At 33.3% G+C, this 18,754-nt stretch overlaps 2 protein-coding genes across 2 annotated transcripts; both read right to left on the minus strand.

Annotated features, from left to right (window-relative positions):
* Positions 1 to 745: 745 nt before the first annotated feature.
* Positions 746 to 4,860, minus strand: LOC122592365 (cyprosin-like). The gene is made up of 13 exons (XM_043764572.1): positions 4,505 to 4,860; positions 4,338 to 4,398; positions 4,169 to 4,263; positions 3,979 to 4,091; positions 3,725 to 3,893; positions 3,577 to 3,616; positions 3,437 to 3,501; positions 3,015 to 3,128; positions 2,788 to 2,858; positions 2,361 to 2,517; positions 1,769 to 1,888; positions 1,533 to 1,621; positions 746 to 920 (listed from the first exon to the last, which is right to left on the minus strand). The coding sequence occupies exons 1-13, from the start codon at positions 4,850 to 4,852 to the stop codon at positions 836 to 838; spliced, it is 1,527 nt and encodes a 508-aa protein (XP_043620507.1). The 5' UTR covers positions 4,853 to 4,860; the 3' UTR covers positions 746 to 835.
* A 4,156-nt stretch (positions 4,861 to 9,016) lies between these two features.
* Positions 9,017 to 11,744, minus strand: LOC122592475 (WRKY transcription factor 6-like). Its single transcript, XM_043764714.1, has 5 exons — positions 11,394 to 11,744; positions 11,047 to 11,145; positions 10,412 to 10,930; positions 10,141 to 10,254; positions 9,017 to 10,036 (listed from the first exon to the last, which is right to left on the minus strand). The coding sequence occupies exons 1-5, from the start codon at positions 11,595 to 11,597 to the stop codon at positions 9,335 to 9,337; spliced, it is 1,638 nt and encodes a 545-aa protein (XP_043620649.1). The 5' UTR covers positions 11,598 to 11,744; the 3' UTR covers positions 9,017 to 9,334.
* Between the last annotated feature and the right edge of the window lie 7,010 nt (positions 11,745 to 18,754).

Below are 18,754 nucleotides of genomic sequence, written 5' to 3' on the forward strand. Positions count from 1 at the left end.
AGTCATTGCCATTGGTGTCAACACAAAGCATTGTTTTCTTCCTTCGAACAATTTTTTTTCTCTCTGTAGACTAATGTAGCTTCATTTGGGCTTGGGCTTTTTAGTCAGATTGTTCCTTATATATAGGGTGCTTAATATCTTCTGATTTCTAATTGACTAAAGTGCAAAAAAAAGTATATAGATATATAATAGATGATTAAAAAAGAAAATTTTAATCTCAAGCCTTAAACCATTCTAGCTAGTTACATAATCATATTGCTGAGGATCAGGATCGCAACATGTTCCGACATGTCAATACGACATACATTCCTTCCTGAATCACAGAAACTTCAGGTTTCTAGTCCAATGGATTACGAAGCATCAATATAAAGATAATGTGGAAATAAAACCAATATGTCAAAGTTAATCTGAAACATGTACTTCTTAGGTCAATATAGGTTACATTTGCTTTTCTTTTGGTTTGACTAGTACCATACTACCATTTGGTCCCAGCTAAGATCAGTAATTCCGCAAAAGATCATATTTTTGGCTTGGTACGCAGTTTATAATTGCATGATTTGCGTTGTCGTGTTGGTAGGGTTGTGAAACATAATGCATACAACATGATTGATTCTAACTCGATATTAATGTGGATTAGTTGCTTGTATATTGCATGGAGGTGACAAATGATCCAATTTGAAATATAAATTTGTATACACACATTGAATAATCACAAACATAAACCTGTAGTGTTCAACAATTAACTGATCATGAGCTAAGACACATTGTATATCTTTGATATATTTATTGTAACATTTACAGAAAACAAGTAGGTTCATGCTGATAGAGAAAGGTCTCAAGCTGCTTCTGCAAACCCAACTTGTAAGTTACCATAGTCAAACACCGTATGGTATTTACCCATAAATATATCTCCCAGGATCCTGCATCAAAATCCCCATAATATTTCAGCTGTTAGACCGCAAAAACACATCTAAAACAAAACAAAACTGTGTGCAGCAGATGCACACAAACACACAAAGTCGTGGACCTAAATACCCCTTTGAAGTTTGTCAGACTTTGTGAAAACTGATATACGAGTAGAAGTGACAAAATGGGCGAGTCACTTGGGTTAGGTAACAGGTTCATATGGGTTCGAGTCAGATTGGAATTGACTTTGTCGGGTTGGTACACCAACAATTTATGTGCCTTTACTTAACATGTAATAAATAACTAATATATCAAATATCGTATATAACTAAAATTATTGAAGAAAGAAATTTTAGTATTATTTGGGTCATTCTGAATCGTCCGACCCATTTGACCCATAGGATTTTAAATAAAGCTTTAAGGTTTACCCGCTTCGCCTTCTAGATATCAAGTATAACAACAATCAACAAATTTCTAATGGCTCTAAGTTTGTCTTTTTAAAAACACACATATTTACAAAGTGTCCACACATACCACAAGAGCTAAATCCCAAGTGTCTAACGGGTGTAAATAGCCTTCTTAAGAATGAAGGAAACATAGATGGTAGCAAGAGCGAGTGATCATACCATAGAGGTCCACGAGGAGGTGCCATATCAAATGCAGTAAATCCACTGATGCATTTCGCCGCTGCTCCCTCACCAACTTTCAGAATATACTAGATGAAAATGGGACATTTAAGTGTTCAATAAGGAAAAATACATTTAGTCAAATCAAATCATAAATAAATATCCTCAAACGCAAAACCCAACTATTAACACAACCAAATGGAAAAGTATGAACAACTTTCGATAACAATTGTTACCTCTGCAGGGGAGAAGTCGAAAATTTTACCACCAATTGTAAATGCAATGTTTGGCAAGGAGGAAAGAGTATTACAGTCAACTCCATTTGCTCCCATTGGACTTGGTAATCGATCACACAGCTGAAAAACAAGAATTAACTTCTTACAACTTAATTGCGCATGACATTATTAATAATATACGTCTTTTATTTCTTGTGTAAAGCTAGCAAAATGACCAGGTCAGGCGGGTTGAATAACATGTCAAAAAGTGGTAATTTTGTACGGGTCGAAAAGGGACATGTTGTCCCCAAACACTTTTGCATTAAAAAAGTTTGATGTTTGCAAGAAATGAATGTGTCCAACTGTCCAATATTGTTAGAAAAACTGAGTATCTAGTTATAAACAAAACCTTTAAAGGTTTATGCATTGAAACTAGTCTTTGGGCGAGTTTTGACCAATATGGCCCGTATAACTTTAAGCGAACTATATTTTACTTGGTTGACCTGTTGGAGATAAACATAACCTGAATCGACCCAGTCATACATGTATATATGATATTGCCAGCTCTACTTTTCATTCATTTTATTTTTGGTTGATGCTAAATTCCTTTCACCTTATCGACATAGTTAATTATTTGTTCTTCAGTAACATTTCGCCTGATCTGATTTTCCATCCAAACAACAGCCATCTGACAGAAATTGCACATCTCATCATCATCTACACCAGATGATCTTCCATTATTCTCGTCAACCACATTCTCAATTATCAAGCTGTCAAATCATAAAAGTTAGCTAGTTCTGATATAGAACGAAGAGGAAGAGCAAAAATCGCAAACAAATCAATTGGAGAAGTAATAAACACACCACGAAGTTTAATCATTCGCCCCAACTAGGCATCAACATGTTTTATAGTTTGCGGAAAAAGTTGTAAAATGTGGTGTATGAATTAAAAGTCAGTGGTCTACATATCATGACCATAAGCATAATGTTATCATAACCCAGACACAGGCAGTATCCAAAGTAAAAAAGCATGAAACTAACTTGCTATCAGCTGAACCATTATTCATAGAGGGGCATAACATCATCTGAGAACAGATTCTTTCTGGTTGTGTCTGGAAAACATAAAAAAAATGAGGAGTTAGGAAGGTTGCAACTTTCAGTGTTGCATTCGGGCTTTTCAGTCCCATCTTTAACACGATTTACCAAATGCCAACACAATATGATAGTGCAAAAGGAAAGCAAAGAAACAAGAGAACTACGAAAATTACCTCAGTTAATAACATATCAATGATAGTTCTCCCATACTCGTCAACAAAGGTCTTGCATTGTTCGCTCATAAAACCAGAAGCACCAATTGCTTGATTAATTTCAGTGATAACAACCTAACAGAGTTGGGATTGTTCAAAGGAGGTTAATCTCTAGTGGCAGAATAAATGAATATATAAAATAAGACTTCCCAACAGGTCTATATATATATATATAAATATACTGTATCTATAACATAAGCCTTCCCAAAGCAAAGAACTTGTATTGCAATGTTTTTTTCACTCAAGATAATGTACTTCAAACAAAAAACATCACAAAAAACTGAATCATTTTTTTATTACATAGCAAACGTTACAGCATAAATCAAATATTTTGTTCAGTATACTAGTGTAAAGGATTATATTTGCATAAAAGGCATACATACCGTTGGGCCAGCCAACAAAGAGGTTCCAGAATCAGCAATTGCAGAACAACCACTGATGCAAAATCCTGAAGTAGAAACATTAATAGTCAGAATTCCTATAAAACTCTATTGTTTGACTATGTCTACCAAGGCATACATACCAGTTGAGTTATCACCAATCAGGACATCACCCATTTCGAACTATGACAAGAGAAAGAACAAAATCCGGTTTACGTTTATGAAGAACCATCAATATGAAAAATAATTAGGCATATCTATCAGCGAAAAATAAATTCAAAGAATACTCACCTGCCAATAGCCTTTTCGGCTCACTGGGACGTATGTATGCTCACCCTTGAAATGATGAGTATCAACCCCACCAAACACAAGCTCCCCTCCTTCACCCTCATCAACATGACGATTAAGCCAAAATGAAAATACAGGTTCTTGTACAAGATTTTGTACAACCATGTTGTACCTAATGTGATTTGCAAAATGCTAAAGAGTAAATTAAGAATATTCAAACAAAAAGAGTTAAAGTTTAGTAAAGATACGTAAACTACCAAACAGGAACCGCATCCCCAACAGATATCTCTCGAAACCCAAGGCCAAGTATACCATCAAATTTGGCTGCCAAAAATGTGAGGCCAGGCTCTTTGGTTGCCTCTATAAAATCCTGGAAACAGGGAAATGTGAAGATCAAAAGCCTCGTTGAAATCATCACAATATAATGCACAAGTTCTTAGGTTTTACCTGGTCTTTAACAACAAGACTACCAAGTTGGACAGAATCTTGACTAAAGAAACCAGTGATGGAGCCACTTCCATAATGAATTGCAGCAGATTTCCCTAAATCAAACAAGACGTAACAAAAACTATAAGCTCTTGAATAACAAAGTGGAAAGCAGAAGAGGAAATTATACCGTTTTTCTTGTAGGATCTTGATTGACTAGACTTATACTTTGAGTGGAAGATGCAAGCTGCCTGCATTCGTATCAAGAGTGATCAGCACCTGACAATATATACTACGTATATACTAAATCGAAAGGGACAAAAAAGGGAGTGATACAGAGAGATAATAAACACTCACCGAGAAAAGGCACTTTGAAGAAGGCACCCACAGATTGGAACTTCCAGTGTCGAAAATCACAGTGAACTTTTGAGGTGGAGTACCGATACCAATCACACCATAATACTGAGCATCCATGTAGTTTTCTAACGGAATAGTGTCACTAGTTGAATCCCCTTTATTATCACGAATGCCATAATAGCTTCTAGACCTCCCAAAAATAGAGCCACCATATCTACCAAGTCGGTTGATTTTCCTCTTCTTAAGTCCAACTCTAACCAATCTATCATTACCATCCGAATATGCACTAGTTGCCAAAAGTAAAAGGGAGACAAACAAGAGCAAGCTCGCTTTGATTAAAGATCCCATTTCTAACACTGCAATCAAAGTTAGAGTTTCCTCTTAGATACTAATTATCAATATCAACAAACACCAACATGACAGAACAAACCAGACAGTTGAAGTCTAGTAATCATCATATTTCAGTTCACAATGAAACCTCAATATGAAATAGATACAAAATTGATATAAAAAACTATGAAAAATACTCATACATTTATGGTCTAACAAATACTTAGAGGGTGACTGGGGTTTTATTCTGGAAAGATTATGATCAGATTATTCCGCTTGCAAAATGAGCTGAATAAGTGTGTGGCGTAAAAGCGATTGTCTTTTTGTTTTCCTAACAAAACACATTTTTTTAAAATGCAATCCCAAACACTATTCGTTTAGATGAGATGGATGATTTGTTTGGGACAACATGGCAACGGGAAGACAACTTATCATAGAAAACTTGAACATCTCAAATGTTGTTCATGATAATGTTGGATAGTAGAGCAAGGTTTGATGAATAGATGTAACTAAGATATTAGAATTAGATTGATTAATCGTTTTCTTTAAACATATAGATATATCTTATAAACTGTTAGCATGTTGCTGTTCTTAGACTCTCATAACTTATTAATTCCTCCCATAAGAACGGGATACGACATTTGTTCAATATTCTAGAATTTAACTATATATATTTTGCTAAACTCGTCTAACCTGGCAACAATGAATCCTGCATTCATAGCCTAAATGTAAGAAAACTGGAGCATAAAGTACTAACCTTTGGCAATATTCCAAATAATCAGTAAGAATTAGTTAAAAAACAAAGATACACAATCATATATATATGAACACGAATAGTACTTTGAAAACGGCAAATAAAAAGAGGCGTATACTGCATGACAGAAACAATGTGGAAAGCGTGAATATATAGAGAGAGAGCTATGCGTTACATACAACTACAAACAATAAAACAGTTGCTACTTGTTACAATTATTCACATAAATTGTCTCTCTTTTTATATATGCATGTTAGTGTTGATAAAGAGCCCTTTCCTATGTTGTCAGTACCTATATATCAAAGTCGAAGAATAAAATTCAATATTAACTTACTCCTTCATGCGATTACCCTATGTCAGTACCTATTTCTACTTTTTTAAGACATATTAGTAATTTTCATATCAATGATAAGGTGGTGTAATGGGTTTGGAGCTTATAGGTGTCATGTTCGAATCTCCATTCCACCAACTTTGAGATATAAGTAGTTCTTTTATGATGGTTTGACTTGGGTATATTCAGGTTCAAGCACTAAGAGGGCAGGGTTTACCCCTATTAATCGTGGACTCCATTGGATATTTGAAATAGGCATTTCTACTTCGAGGGAGCTCTCTAGCACGGACCTGGTTAAGACAACGTATGCTAGACTTCTTGCTGTCGAATCTCAACACGAAGTTTCAAGCGAAATTCACCTTTCAAAAAAAAGTAATTTTCATAATTAAAAGTAAGTATAATGGTTAAGAATTGGTCAGGAACTTTTATTCTTCAAAGTTTCATGTTTGAACCTTGAAAATATGGTTTACTTGAAAGTTTAAACTAGTAAGGATCACTAGGATATCATCATGGGCCAGTAATACTTCCCAATTATATTTTTAATACTAAAAAAAACTCACCATAAATTTTTTTCTTAAAAGGAAAAAAAAAAAAAAGCTAACCCAATTTCTTTAAGAGTGATATTAAGGATACACCGTCCACTGTTCATAGAAACACTAGCAAAATGTGCCGTTTTATGTAAAACGTTCCGTTAGTTACCACGTTTTACATTAAACGCCACGTGCCGTGTGTAGATAGTAAAATTGCATAGTGGAATTACACGTGGTCTGACACACATGTCAGTCATTCCCCCATTTTAGGTACCGTTTTACATAAAACGCTGCGAATTAGGTTAAATGGTACCTAAAACGGGAGAATGGCTGACATGTGTGTCAGACCATGTAATTCTCCTTATAGCTTTTACTATTTACACACCGGCCAAACGCGACGTTTTATATAAAACGGGGCGATAAATGCAGCGTTTTACGTAAAACAGACTATTTCGGTAGTGTTTGCTTCAAACAGTTGATGTCTGTAGGTAGCGCTTCCTTCTTTAATCAGTAGATTACGTACTGGATTGTTGAGAATTATATTATATATATATATAATACTAAAAACCAACTTTGGTTTGTGAGGGGGAGTTACTGTAGCTAAAAGTACTCCCCCTTTAGCATAAGGTACAAGCCTTTAAAGCATCCAACATAATTAACGGACTTAACGACGGTTAGGTAACAGACTTAACGACTGTTAGGTGACGGACTTGACAACCCTTATTTTCTTTTTCTTTACTGTAGCTAAAAGTACTCCCCTTTAGCATAAGGTACAAGCCTTTAAAGCATCCAACATAATTAACAGACTTAACGACTGTTAGGTGACGGACTTAACGACCTTTATTTTCTTCTTTTTTTTATTACATAACTTTTACTTTGTAAACATTCCACCAATTTTATTTTTTCTTTTACATTTCCCCTTTTACCTTTCGTCACATAACTTTTGTTTTTTAAACTTTCAACATACAAACTTTGTTTTTAGGTATAAAGTTTATTAACTTTTGTACTTTTTTTCATATAACTTTGTTTTTAAACTTTGCTCTGAAAGTTTTCTTTTATTTTCTTTTATGATATAACTTTTGATTTCTAAATTTTATTACCAAAGTTTCATTTTCTTTACTTTGAACCACAACTTTTATTTTCTTAACTTTTGTCACGCAAATTTTGTTTTTCGGCTTAATGTTTCACCAGAGTTATGTTTTTCTCCCGGGATAATGCCCGGATAAAAATATTAGTTCTATCCAATAACCAAATCGTTACTTATAAAAGTAAACAATATGAAAACAACGTGTCCTAAAACTTTTATAATACTGTTACCTTTTATTAGAGGTATTGTCTAAACTCTAAACAATCTTATCTTGAATAAAAACAGGATCGAGTAACATATAGAAAGCGTTGATATATTCAAACTCAAAACCCCACTTGACCTCACGTTCACTATTATATGCGAGAACGACAATTATGGAGTTGACTCCCGTTGACTTTTCTTTTTGTCTCACGCGCATTCATTAGTCACAAAGATATTTTTATTTATTAAATAAACAAATTAATTCACTGATAATTTTAAATCTAAATTAATTCAAATTCAAATCATCCATCGTTTAAAATGTGTAACCATATATATAACTATAGTTATTTTTATTGTTATTGTTATAGCAACAATTAAGTACAATCTTTACTCCCTATTTTATAAAACAAGCTATCCCTCCATCATTTTCACCTTTCGAACCTTAAAAAACCTAAAATACCTTTTAACTTTCAACACATTCTCAACCCATAAACTAAATCTATCCAAAATATCACTAAAGTAATTTTTTTCAACTCTATCAACTCAAACCATCACTTTCATTTATTCACTAATTCAAATATTTTCATCTTATATACCTATAATACTCTTAATGAAATTATTTACAATATACATTCTTTTAACTCTTAATATAACTACGTTACTTCAATATTTACGTAAATTACTTTTACATTAATAATCACATCGTTATTGCTACCACTATCACTATCACCACCTTCTCGTTTCAATATAATAATAGTAACAATAATCAATGATATTAAAGTTGTTCGGTTATGTTTGCGGGTTTTAATAATGATGTGCTGTTATTAATGTAGTTTTTATATTAAAATTTAAATGTTAAAGTTTTGATAAAGAAGGTTGTTTATTCAAATTAAAGATAATTCTTAAGGTTGTATTTAAAAATTTTTTTTCCCTTAAATCGTGACATTTTTACACACCCACATGGTTTAGTTAATCTTAATCACTCTCTTATTAAACCATTCCTCCCAAATATAGAAGAAAATCACATTTATTATATTTTATTGTTTTTATTAAATAATATTGATTTTTATGAGCTCATATAGACTTTTCATATCTAATTGTATTTATTATAGTCGTCATGTTTGTAACAACTTCTGATGACATTGTTCACAATATAATATACATATAAAATCAAAGCAAAACAACAATAAATCCCTGTTACTCACCTCAATAATCTTTATTTATCAATAACTGCTCCATGTAAGATAACATAAAAATGCTTAAAATATAAGTAACACAAATACGGTGAAAAAGAATGAGTAAACTTTTAACTGGTTTTCTTTTAATATCTTATTATTACATAATTATTGTAAGAAGATATATATGATGAAAAAGTTAATTGCCTGCCTGGCTTAATTAACTATTCAAACAACAAAGAATGAAAAAATCTAGCTACCTTACCCTCATTCTTCTTAGAAGAAGAAAAAACACTCCAAAATGAAGAAGAAAAAGTGTGTCTAGTTTAATGACCAAAAGATATTAAAAAGGGGAAAGAAAAAGTATACCCTCTTTATTAATTATGGCTAATTAATTGCCTTGAAAACTTGAGTTGTTGACTCTATTTATCTCCATGGCTATTATTGTTGGTAGTAGTTGCACTGCCATTGTTGTTGGTGACATTTCCATTATAATTAGCACTGCCACCGTTGTTTTCCGGTTGTGAACCGCCACCAAAAACCGACGTAATCGCTGCGGCTAGAGCAGCCGAGAAATTTGGATCAGCAGTAAGTGCAGTCACAGTATCAGCCAAAGTGCCCGGTGACGCTCCTTGGTGATATAATTGCGGAAGACCGAGTAATTGTGTGCTAATACCACTGATCTCATTATCATTTGACATTTGTAGCCCCGAGAATTTCGACTGGTTATATAAAGCCTGCCCGAAAATCTGGGGCAGTAGCGCAGCATTTGGGCCAGTGAAATTCTGCTGGCCGCTAGAGTTGGAAAACGGTACTTGAAATTGACCTTGACTAGTCCGTTGCATCTGCAACGGGCTTGGAGTCTGGGTCAGGTCTAATGAGACTGTAGGAAATGGTGCAGATGCCGAAATTGTTGCCATGCTTGAAGAGGAAGAAAGCAAAGTTCTAGCTAGAAAGTTGGAGTTCATCATTCCATCCGAGCTTGGCATAGATCCCGATAGTAACATCCTAGCTGCGGATGACGTGGTTGACGCCATCGCCATAGCTGCTGGAGGTAAAGGGTGACTATGAGTCCCTTCATATGTGGTAACCAAAATCGTCCTATCTTCCGCACATCGTTGCACCTATATATACCATATATATATAATCAGTTAATAATATACTAAAAATGTCACAATTAATATCTCAATCAAATAAATTTCTTATCATGTCACAATAATGATCATACTTGTTTCCTAACTGGGCAACCCGCGGCCATGGTGCACCGATAATACGCTCTTGGACATGGATTTCCTTTCGCCATTTTTTGTCCATATTTTCTCCATTGACATCCATCCGCAATCTAAATTGTAAAAAAAAAATGTTATTCTCTAGTACGTAGTTACATAACAAATTAATACTATACCTTTTTTTTTTTTTTTTTGAAGGCCAACAAACAGAATCAATCAATCTTATATTTATACCAATAATTAGCATATGCTTATTGATTACATTCATACCATGGGAGCTTCTGATCGAGCACGAACAGAAACCCTAGCTTTCCGAATAGTAGCTTCGGTAGCTTGATCAATATTAGTAGTATTATTCGTGGAGCCTAATCTCGGAGTCTTATTAGCATCAGTCTTATTAGGTTGTTGTAATTCGGGGCTTTCCTGATCCCTAATTCGTTCTTGATTATCATGACTTCTCCCTTCAGACGATGATTGTGAATTCGAATTTTCGTCGGTTTCAGCTACCGCAGCTAGACCTAGATCCATAAACGGTCTAGGAACGACCGTAGACATAAGTTGATCACCTCCACCTCCACCTCCATCGTCTTTAGTACTCGTTTTACAATCATTGATTTTTTCGATATACGGTTGTTGCTGATGATGTTCGGCTTTTTGTTTCTGTTGTTGCATCATCAATACGACGTGCGTTTGTAACGCGTTGTAACTAAGCGTTACTTGATTCAACACTTCTCGTAATTTTTTGTTCTCCATGTTCATCCTCTCTAATTCAGCTTGAACCATTGCTAACTACAAAATTAAATTAAATTATCAAACATATAGTTTCATATTTTTTAAAAATATATACAAATCATCATACATATATATAGAAATGACGATTTTTACGTCAAGAAATTTATACTAACCTCGGTTTTCACTTGTTTATCTTCGGAATTCGGAGAGAAACCGTCTTCAACTACCGACTGATCGCTGCTTGTGTTTCCGGTTACAAGGTGTAACCCGGTCTGTATATATGTATATAATATCATGGAAAATCGAATTTTGTTAACGATATCTTTTCATACCAAATTATTTAATAAGAAAAAAATTATAAATCAATAACGTACATAGGTAATTTTTGACGAATATATATGACAATAGACTCAAAAACATATAAATTTTTTTCAAAGGTCAAATAAAAAAAATAAAGTTATAAATTAAGTGCAACTATGATACCAAATTCTCTATACATGTTGTATATATAAATACGTACGTTGATATTACAGTCTAATTCGAGATCGGAAGGATTTGAGGTTGAGGTAGGCAACATGGAATGGTCTTCTTGATGTTTCTTGTTAGCAAAGAAATCCATTTCGTTAATTTGGCCGCCATTAGGAAGATCATGGAATTGTATGGTGGTTGGTGGCGGTGAAGACGGTGGTGGTGGTCCGTTGTTGACTTTGTCTAAGGTGTCCATAAGTAGTGTGTGTGTGTCTTGTGGTGGGTGGTGTGAGGAAATATTAGTAATCTGATGGGATCTGAATCAAAGGAGAGTCCACTGGCTGATGATGCCATTAAATATATATAATGTAGATATATAGAGATAGAGATAGAGAGAATTCAAGTCTCACAAAGGGCCAGTTGACACGGCAATAAAATGGGGAAGTTGAAGACCCAAGACTTAATAGTAAAAACTAATTAATTTTACATGTCTCTTTGAATGTTTCTGATCATCGAGATTAGATTTTTATATCAAAAACGGTAAAAAAAAAAAAAAAAAAAAAGATTTTTATATCAAAAAATTTTCATCAACTACTTGGTGATACGAACTCGTGGCTAAAAAAATGGACGGAAATGAGCATTATCTTTGATTGACTACATACATTAATTTGTTGCTAGAATCGATCATGCATGAAGATATTTCTCTTAGAGAACATACATTTGAGTCATATGACTCATCATATTTCGATATATTATATATGAAAAAAATTTCATTGACTACCTATTACTCTTTATATGTGTAACTATGATTTTATTTTTTAGAACAGCAAGGGTCAGATCACGGGTATCTGGATTGGATACTGTGAATCTACTCGATCCCCTCTCCCCCGCCCGCCCCACCCGGTAAAAGCTCCACGAAATTCAGGACAAAATCCTAACGGGCAATCGCAGATCGAAAGTATCGAACCTGTCATCTCTTGGACAAAAGTCCGGGTGTCCAACCACTGAGGTAATCAGTATGAGAACAATTTAAAAACTTTAAAATTGTTTAGATAATATACGTGTAACTATGTTTTTTAATTCATGTGATTAATTAAAAGACGTAAATGTGAATTGATGTAATCCTTGACCATTAGTTCAATAGTTAGAAGACTATCCTAAATATATACCTCAAGAGGTTTTGTGTTCAAGCTTTAGGAAGACCTTTATGAGGATTTGGTATATGTGAACTCAGGTCCAAGTCTTCTGAAGGGACAAGATTTTCCTCATTTGGGTATTTGAAATAGGCAAATCTACTTCGTGGGGACTTTCTAGCACGAACCTGGTTAAGACAACGCTTGTTAAACCTTCCGTTGTCAAATCATGACACGAAGTTTCCAAAATTCATCTTTAAAAAAAATGTGAATTTATGTTACTCTCGCATTTCGCATGTGATTTGAATAATGGAAAATATATATTTTTTATTTAACGAGATGAGTATCCGCACAATGCGGTGACGGTGGCGGCAACGGGTGGTGCTAGTGGTGGTGGTGGTAAAGATGTGGTTATTAATCTAAAAATAATTGACGTAAATGATAGTGTAGTTATTTTTTGGTTAAGGGATATATATTTTGTAAATTGCTTTATTATTAGATATTTATATTTTTGCACGAGAATTTAATTGGATGTGATTTTGGATTTTCTTTTCTAGAAATTTTGTTTTGTATTTAATTAAGTAGTCAGCATTGGACAAGGAAAGATTGATTAAAATAAAAGATAATATTGAATTTGGAAGGAAAATGTGGAGAAAGAAAAGGGCAAAACAATGAAAATGGACCACACAACTTGTATGTAATCGATTTATTCAACGAGATAACCAATAAGAACGGAGAATTGTTGTGGTTAAATTTTATAATTTCTATTTAATTAGTATTTATAATTTCTATTTTATCAAATAAAAATATAAAAGCATCATTTTCCGTTGTTATCATGTAACTTTTTGTCAATGCAGATTCTATATGTGTGATCGAGTTCTTTGAACATTTACATACACAATGCAACGATGATTTTGTAATGTTCTCCCTTGCATTGAAAGTGGGCCATTCATCTTCATCATTTGTAAATTTAATAACAAATTTGTAAAACCTTTATATAATCTTCAATTTAATATAATTAAATATTTTAGACATTGTAATTAAATATATACATCTTTAAGCTGTATAGCAGGTAAAAAAAATGAGAGAAAAATATTACAGTTTTAAAGGTTCAAGATTCAATTCTAAACATTTCTAAACCACGTAACTATGATTCAAGTATGATTTTACTGCTTTTTAAATAGCTGGAATAATTGAGTTTAATTTATCTTTTTGGTAACAAAAGTCCAATTATTTACTAAGGTCAAAGTGCCGAATCAGATATACCGGGCTAACACTCGCCAAACACCCCCTCCCATGCGGTAGTGAGTGGAACGAGAGTATGGAGGTAGCCCATTTACGCTCTCGCCCTTATTCCTCTATGTTTTCTTATCTATTATACTCATCAATTTAATAGCTACTATCCTTTTCTATTAAAAAAACTAATAAAAATGAAAAGATGGGTAATGAGTTAGAGAGGCACGTCTTAAGAAAATCGAATGAGGTAAAACTAAAAAAGAATGAGGTAGGTGAGGGTGGGATGTGACCCAGGATACTCTCGTGATAAAATATTAGTTTTACTCTTTAAAATTATATGTATACTTCATTTAAGATTAATCAAAGTGCATTATTGATAAAGTTCATGAAATAGCTGTTTTTTACCACAAAATTTGGTGACTTTTTTACACAAAATGTATAACTTTTCACACCCTTTAAGTGTGATAGTTAGCATTAGTTTAATCATCATCAAATGATATAGTGATAATGAGGCTTGTTTCTTCAAACAAGATCTCAGATTTGAGTATTAACCTAAACATTTATGAGAAAATGATCCGTGCGGCAGATTTTACCTAAACTTGGTTAATGTCACTTTAAAAAATGTTACAAATTAAACTTTTGAATTTGATAAACATACATAGCCCCTCTTGAATTTTACATAACCTCTCCTGAATTTTACATAAATACCCCCTGTTTTGTCTAAGATAGGTACTACATGTTTTACCTAACATTTTTCCTAATATTTATATTAATGTTCATATACATTTATTTTTAAATAGGTTTAGCTAGATAAGTTTTTCTTTTAAAATTGTGGCTGATGAAACGAGACCTAAAGCTGAACTGTTGAAAGAACCTCTTTCCGTTTTCTCATCACGAGATTTAAATTGAGACCCTATCATGCATGGAGCTCGCTAACGGACATGAACTTAGTTAAAACAATGTTATTTGATCTTATGATATTTAAGTAATTTATGGCTTACCTTTCAAAAAAAAAAGTAATTTATGGCTTTATATATTGAGAAAAACAAATATGATTCTAGTAGTAGGGAAGAAACATGTTTCTTCCTCACAAACTCCTCCATGAAAATTACATGTATAAATACAAAAACTTTTCCCTTCACAAAATCATGAAAGTATGATACTTCTAACAGCATACTTGTTACCCCATATATTTTTTTATATATATGTTCAAAAAGATAAATATTTTTCATTTACCATCGGAAAAAAATAAGGAAGATCGTTTATTATTACAGGTGGCATGTGGACCCACAAAAGAGTAAGCGAAAATGACATTGATTGCGTCTGAGATTTGTCAAAGATTGACGCGTTCCCAAAAAATTCACCGCCCCAAGCGGTCCGGCACTTCCTCGTGATGACTGATTGCTTTTATACACATTATATCCATTTTTAACCCCTATGCTTTTCACTATTTACACATTGACTTTCACTAATATCGCCACTCTATACTTTTCTAGTTAATTGGTTTAAAAATTGATACATGCACTTCTAATAAAAAAGATGAACGAAACTCATGCTTACATCATGACTTTCGTATAGCCTGTTCAAATATGTTATCACATGTTTCTATATATGTGGCGATATATCAATTTTAGAAAAAAAGGGTTCGTAGATTTGTTTTAGACATCTAGTTCGTCAAAAATTTTGTTTCATTTGGGTGGATCAAGCATGCTGTCAAACTATACCTTTCAGTCACATTTTTGCAAAGGTTCCAGTCAATTGAGTACCACATCTTCATCAAAGGAAAAACTTGCAAGATCGAACAGCCTAAAACCATTTATTGGATTACATTGAATGAGAACGACATATATATATGATGTAATGTAAGACTAGAATGTGTTTTGATCGCGTCAAACATGTAATAATGGTGTACCATGAAAATCATATAACTTAGTAAATAACTAAAAGTTGTCATCAAAACGGGAAAACCGTTGTCTTACTAATAACTAATTATTAAATGATTTCAATTGCAATAACTAAATAATCAGGATGATCTATATATATTTGATAGTTCAACCTAATATTTATGTTAAAAATAATTATTGCACACAAGTAATACTTTATTTCTGGCAGGATAATAACAAGTCTATATATATCTATTACATCTCATCACAAGTTTTTACGATTTACAAGTGACCAAAATAATTTTGTAAATGATTAAAGTTCTACTGACCAAGACTACAAAAGCTCAAAGTGTAAGGAGGTAATAAGAACTTTGACCTATTTTTAGAAAGGAAAAAAAAAACAATAAAGAGAGAAATCAACTCTCGTCCAAGTTTCTTCTTGTGAATTGTGATAAATGATATGGAGTAAAGCCACGAGTCAACGAATTTCAGGGACTGACTAAAACAGACCCACAAGTGGGGCCCAATGACGACCTTTTGGGGCCCGTTGTAACTTTCTTTATTTTAGGAACTTTTGCCATGCCACCTAAGATAAGTTTATTCACCGCCTTATGCGGTCATCCATCACTTCGTTGACTCGCTATATTTAGGGTATGTTTGGCACAAAAGCTTGAAGCTGAGGCTGTAGTTAAGGGCTTGGGGCTGAAGCTTGACATTGGGGCTAGGGGCTAGGGCTTTTTTTCAACTCTCTTCCTACGAGCTTTTATTTTAAAGACCTTTTGAGGCTTTTAGTAGTTTTTCGGGGCTGGAGCTTTTGATTTTTTATGTATTACTAAACAGGGCTATAATTTTCAAATTAGTTTATTTTTAAAAGCTAAGGCTTTTAAGCACTTAAAAGCCCCTAAAAACCCCTTCCCAAACAGTCCTTTAGACCAGAGTACTTGGCAACCACTACAAAATGTGATATGGTGATCAGCTCTCGTATCTTCTCAGAAAAAAAAAAGAAAAAGAATTTGAAATCTACATATATTTATAATCATTTTTTCAGTGGTTAATTAGACAAAATGTTCATAAACGGTTACAAAAAAAATGTACCAATCATAGAAGTTTTCATGATTAAGATATGCTTGAATTAGCGATGGTTTGGTGCAATAAACCGTTTCATATCGAAACCGGTTACCATCAAAATAAAAGGTGGAAACCGAATACCATAGGAAAGATATGGATTTTGTACCGGTACGATACCGGTACTTTCAATACCATATATCACTTGGAACATGATCACATGAAATTTATTTCAATATTAATAAAAATAAAAGCTAGTTAAATTTACTTTTTAACAAAGCTTTCTTTTATTGTAAAAAAAATAGTAAATAAGAAAACCTAACTCTGGTACCACAATTAAATACCCATTAACTCACCCCGTATTCGTTTTATTATGAAATATGAATATCTTGTTACTATACATTTTAAGTGAAGTTATGTATATACATATTTATTAGACATTCCAAATAAAACTTAATATACATGTTAACTAGGTTTTATCAAATCATTAGCTGATGTAAACTTGATATACAAAATGTTGGATACTACCAAAGATGTAAAACGAGAAAAATTTACTTGAGTTGTTTAAATGTTTGATGATCGATGATGATAATGAAATTGTAACATCCCATCAATGGCGGAAACGCGAGATGCAACTGAAATGAGCTTGCAAATACAATATTTAAGTCCCATAAAAGGGAAACAAACCGAGGCATCGTGACCGAGTCTAAAGATCTAGAATGCAATCAAATGATCTTTAGGTCCATCTATAAGCATCAACTCCTAGCTTGCAAGCGATTTCTCTTATACCTAAAAAGATACTCAAAAACGTTAACACTAGGTTGATGAGTTCGTAGGATCACATAACATATTCATACAATCAATGATTTACAACGACGAACATAAATGATTATATAACCCTGATACGAACATGAAACGATCATATAACCTTGATTCCTTGATTTGATCATAAAACGATCATATAATCTTGATTCGATGAATGCACGATCATATAACAATCATATAACCTTATTAGGTCATAACGAGCATGTAACAGACTTGTAACCCTGGTTTAATAACCAACAATCATATATAACGAGCATAACGAAACATAACGATCACAACGAACATATAACCTTCATTTGGTTATAACGAACACAACGACCATATAACGAACATAACGATCATAAAACATACATAACGATCATAACGTACATATAACCTTGAAACTTGAAACCTTGATTTGGATCATTGAATGATCACATAATTTGGATCGATAAACGATCACAAAACCTTGAAACCTTGATTTGATTATAAAATGATCATATAACGAACATATAACCTTGAAACCTTGATTTCATTATAAAACGATCATATAACGAACATATAACCTTGATTTGATCATATAACGAACATATAACTTTGAAACCTTGATTTGATCATAAAATGATCATATAATGAACATGTACACATTCAAGAAGGAGTATACTTTCCAATTTATCTAAATAACTAAATGGACCTAGGTTTCCAATATGCCCTTTAGGTATTGGTCAGGTTTGTATACAGAGTGTACCAACGGCTAACCTTCCACCCAACCATTACCCATCAAGCATACCAAAAACCTACCAATACATAATCATATAAGCACATCAATATCATATACCACATCAGGAGGTCATCCTAGTATAGGCTACAACGATCTTATACGTTCAACTACATCCACAACGTTACAATCACGTTACATGTCTACCTATGACATGTTCTAACACAAAAATGTATGCACGTATAATCAACCTAAGCCAAATCCATGGCATAACACATAAACACATAGCGAGTATCTTTTCACCCCAAAGCGTACAACATATAGTAGGGGCTACGAAACTCACCTGAGATGAGCAACTATAATCTCCAAAGAGTGATGAGCAAAGTATCAACCTCCACGACGATCACGGCCTATTCAACAACATCAATTCATCACATGATATTCCAATTGGTAAGGTCTAGCCTTCCATACTATGTCACATTCCCAAAAGATACTTTAGAAGTGACTCAAGAACGTTTAAATGTTAAAGGAAGAGTTTTGGTTAATTATGGTTCAATGACTGTCACACCCCGAC

Source organism: Erigeron canadensis, chromosome 3 (genome assembly GCF_010389155.1).
Source record: "Erigeron canadensis isolate Cc75 chromosome 3, C_canadensis_v1, whole genome shotgun sequence".
NCBI lineage: Eukaryota > Viridiplantae > Streptophyta > Magnoliopsida > Asterales > Asteraceae > Erigeron > Erigeron canadensis.

Excerpts from the sequence above, each read along its gene's own strand:
- LOC122592475 (XM_043764714.1), bottom strand. The coding sequence starts at position 11,597 with ATGGACACCTTAGACAAAGTCAACAACGGACCACCACCACCGTCTTCA. Across the intron at positions 10,931-11,046 it reads ATAAACAAGTGAAAACCGAG|TTAGCAATGGTTCAAGCTGA; the intron begins GTTAGTATAAAT and ends TTAATTTTGTAG. Across the intron at positions 10,037-10,140 it reads GTTGCCCAGTTAGGAAACAA|GTGCAACGATGTGCGGAAGA; the intron begins GTATGATCATTA and ends TGGTATATATAG.
- LOC122592365 (XM_043764572.1), bottom strand. The coding sequence starts at position 4,852 with ATGGGATCTTTAATCAAAGCGAGCTTGCTCTTGTTTGTCTCCCTTTTA. Across the intron at positions 3,502-3,576 it reads GATTGGTGATAACTCAACTG|GATTTTGCATCAGTGGTTGT; the intron begins GTATGTATGCCT and ends TTTCTACTTCAG. Across the intron at positions 921-1,532 it reads CCTCCTCGTGGACCTCTATG|GATCCTGGGAGATATATTTA; the intron begins GTATGATCACTC and ends ATTTTGATGCAG.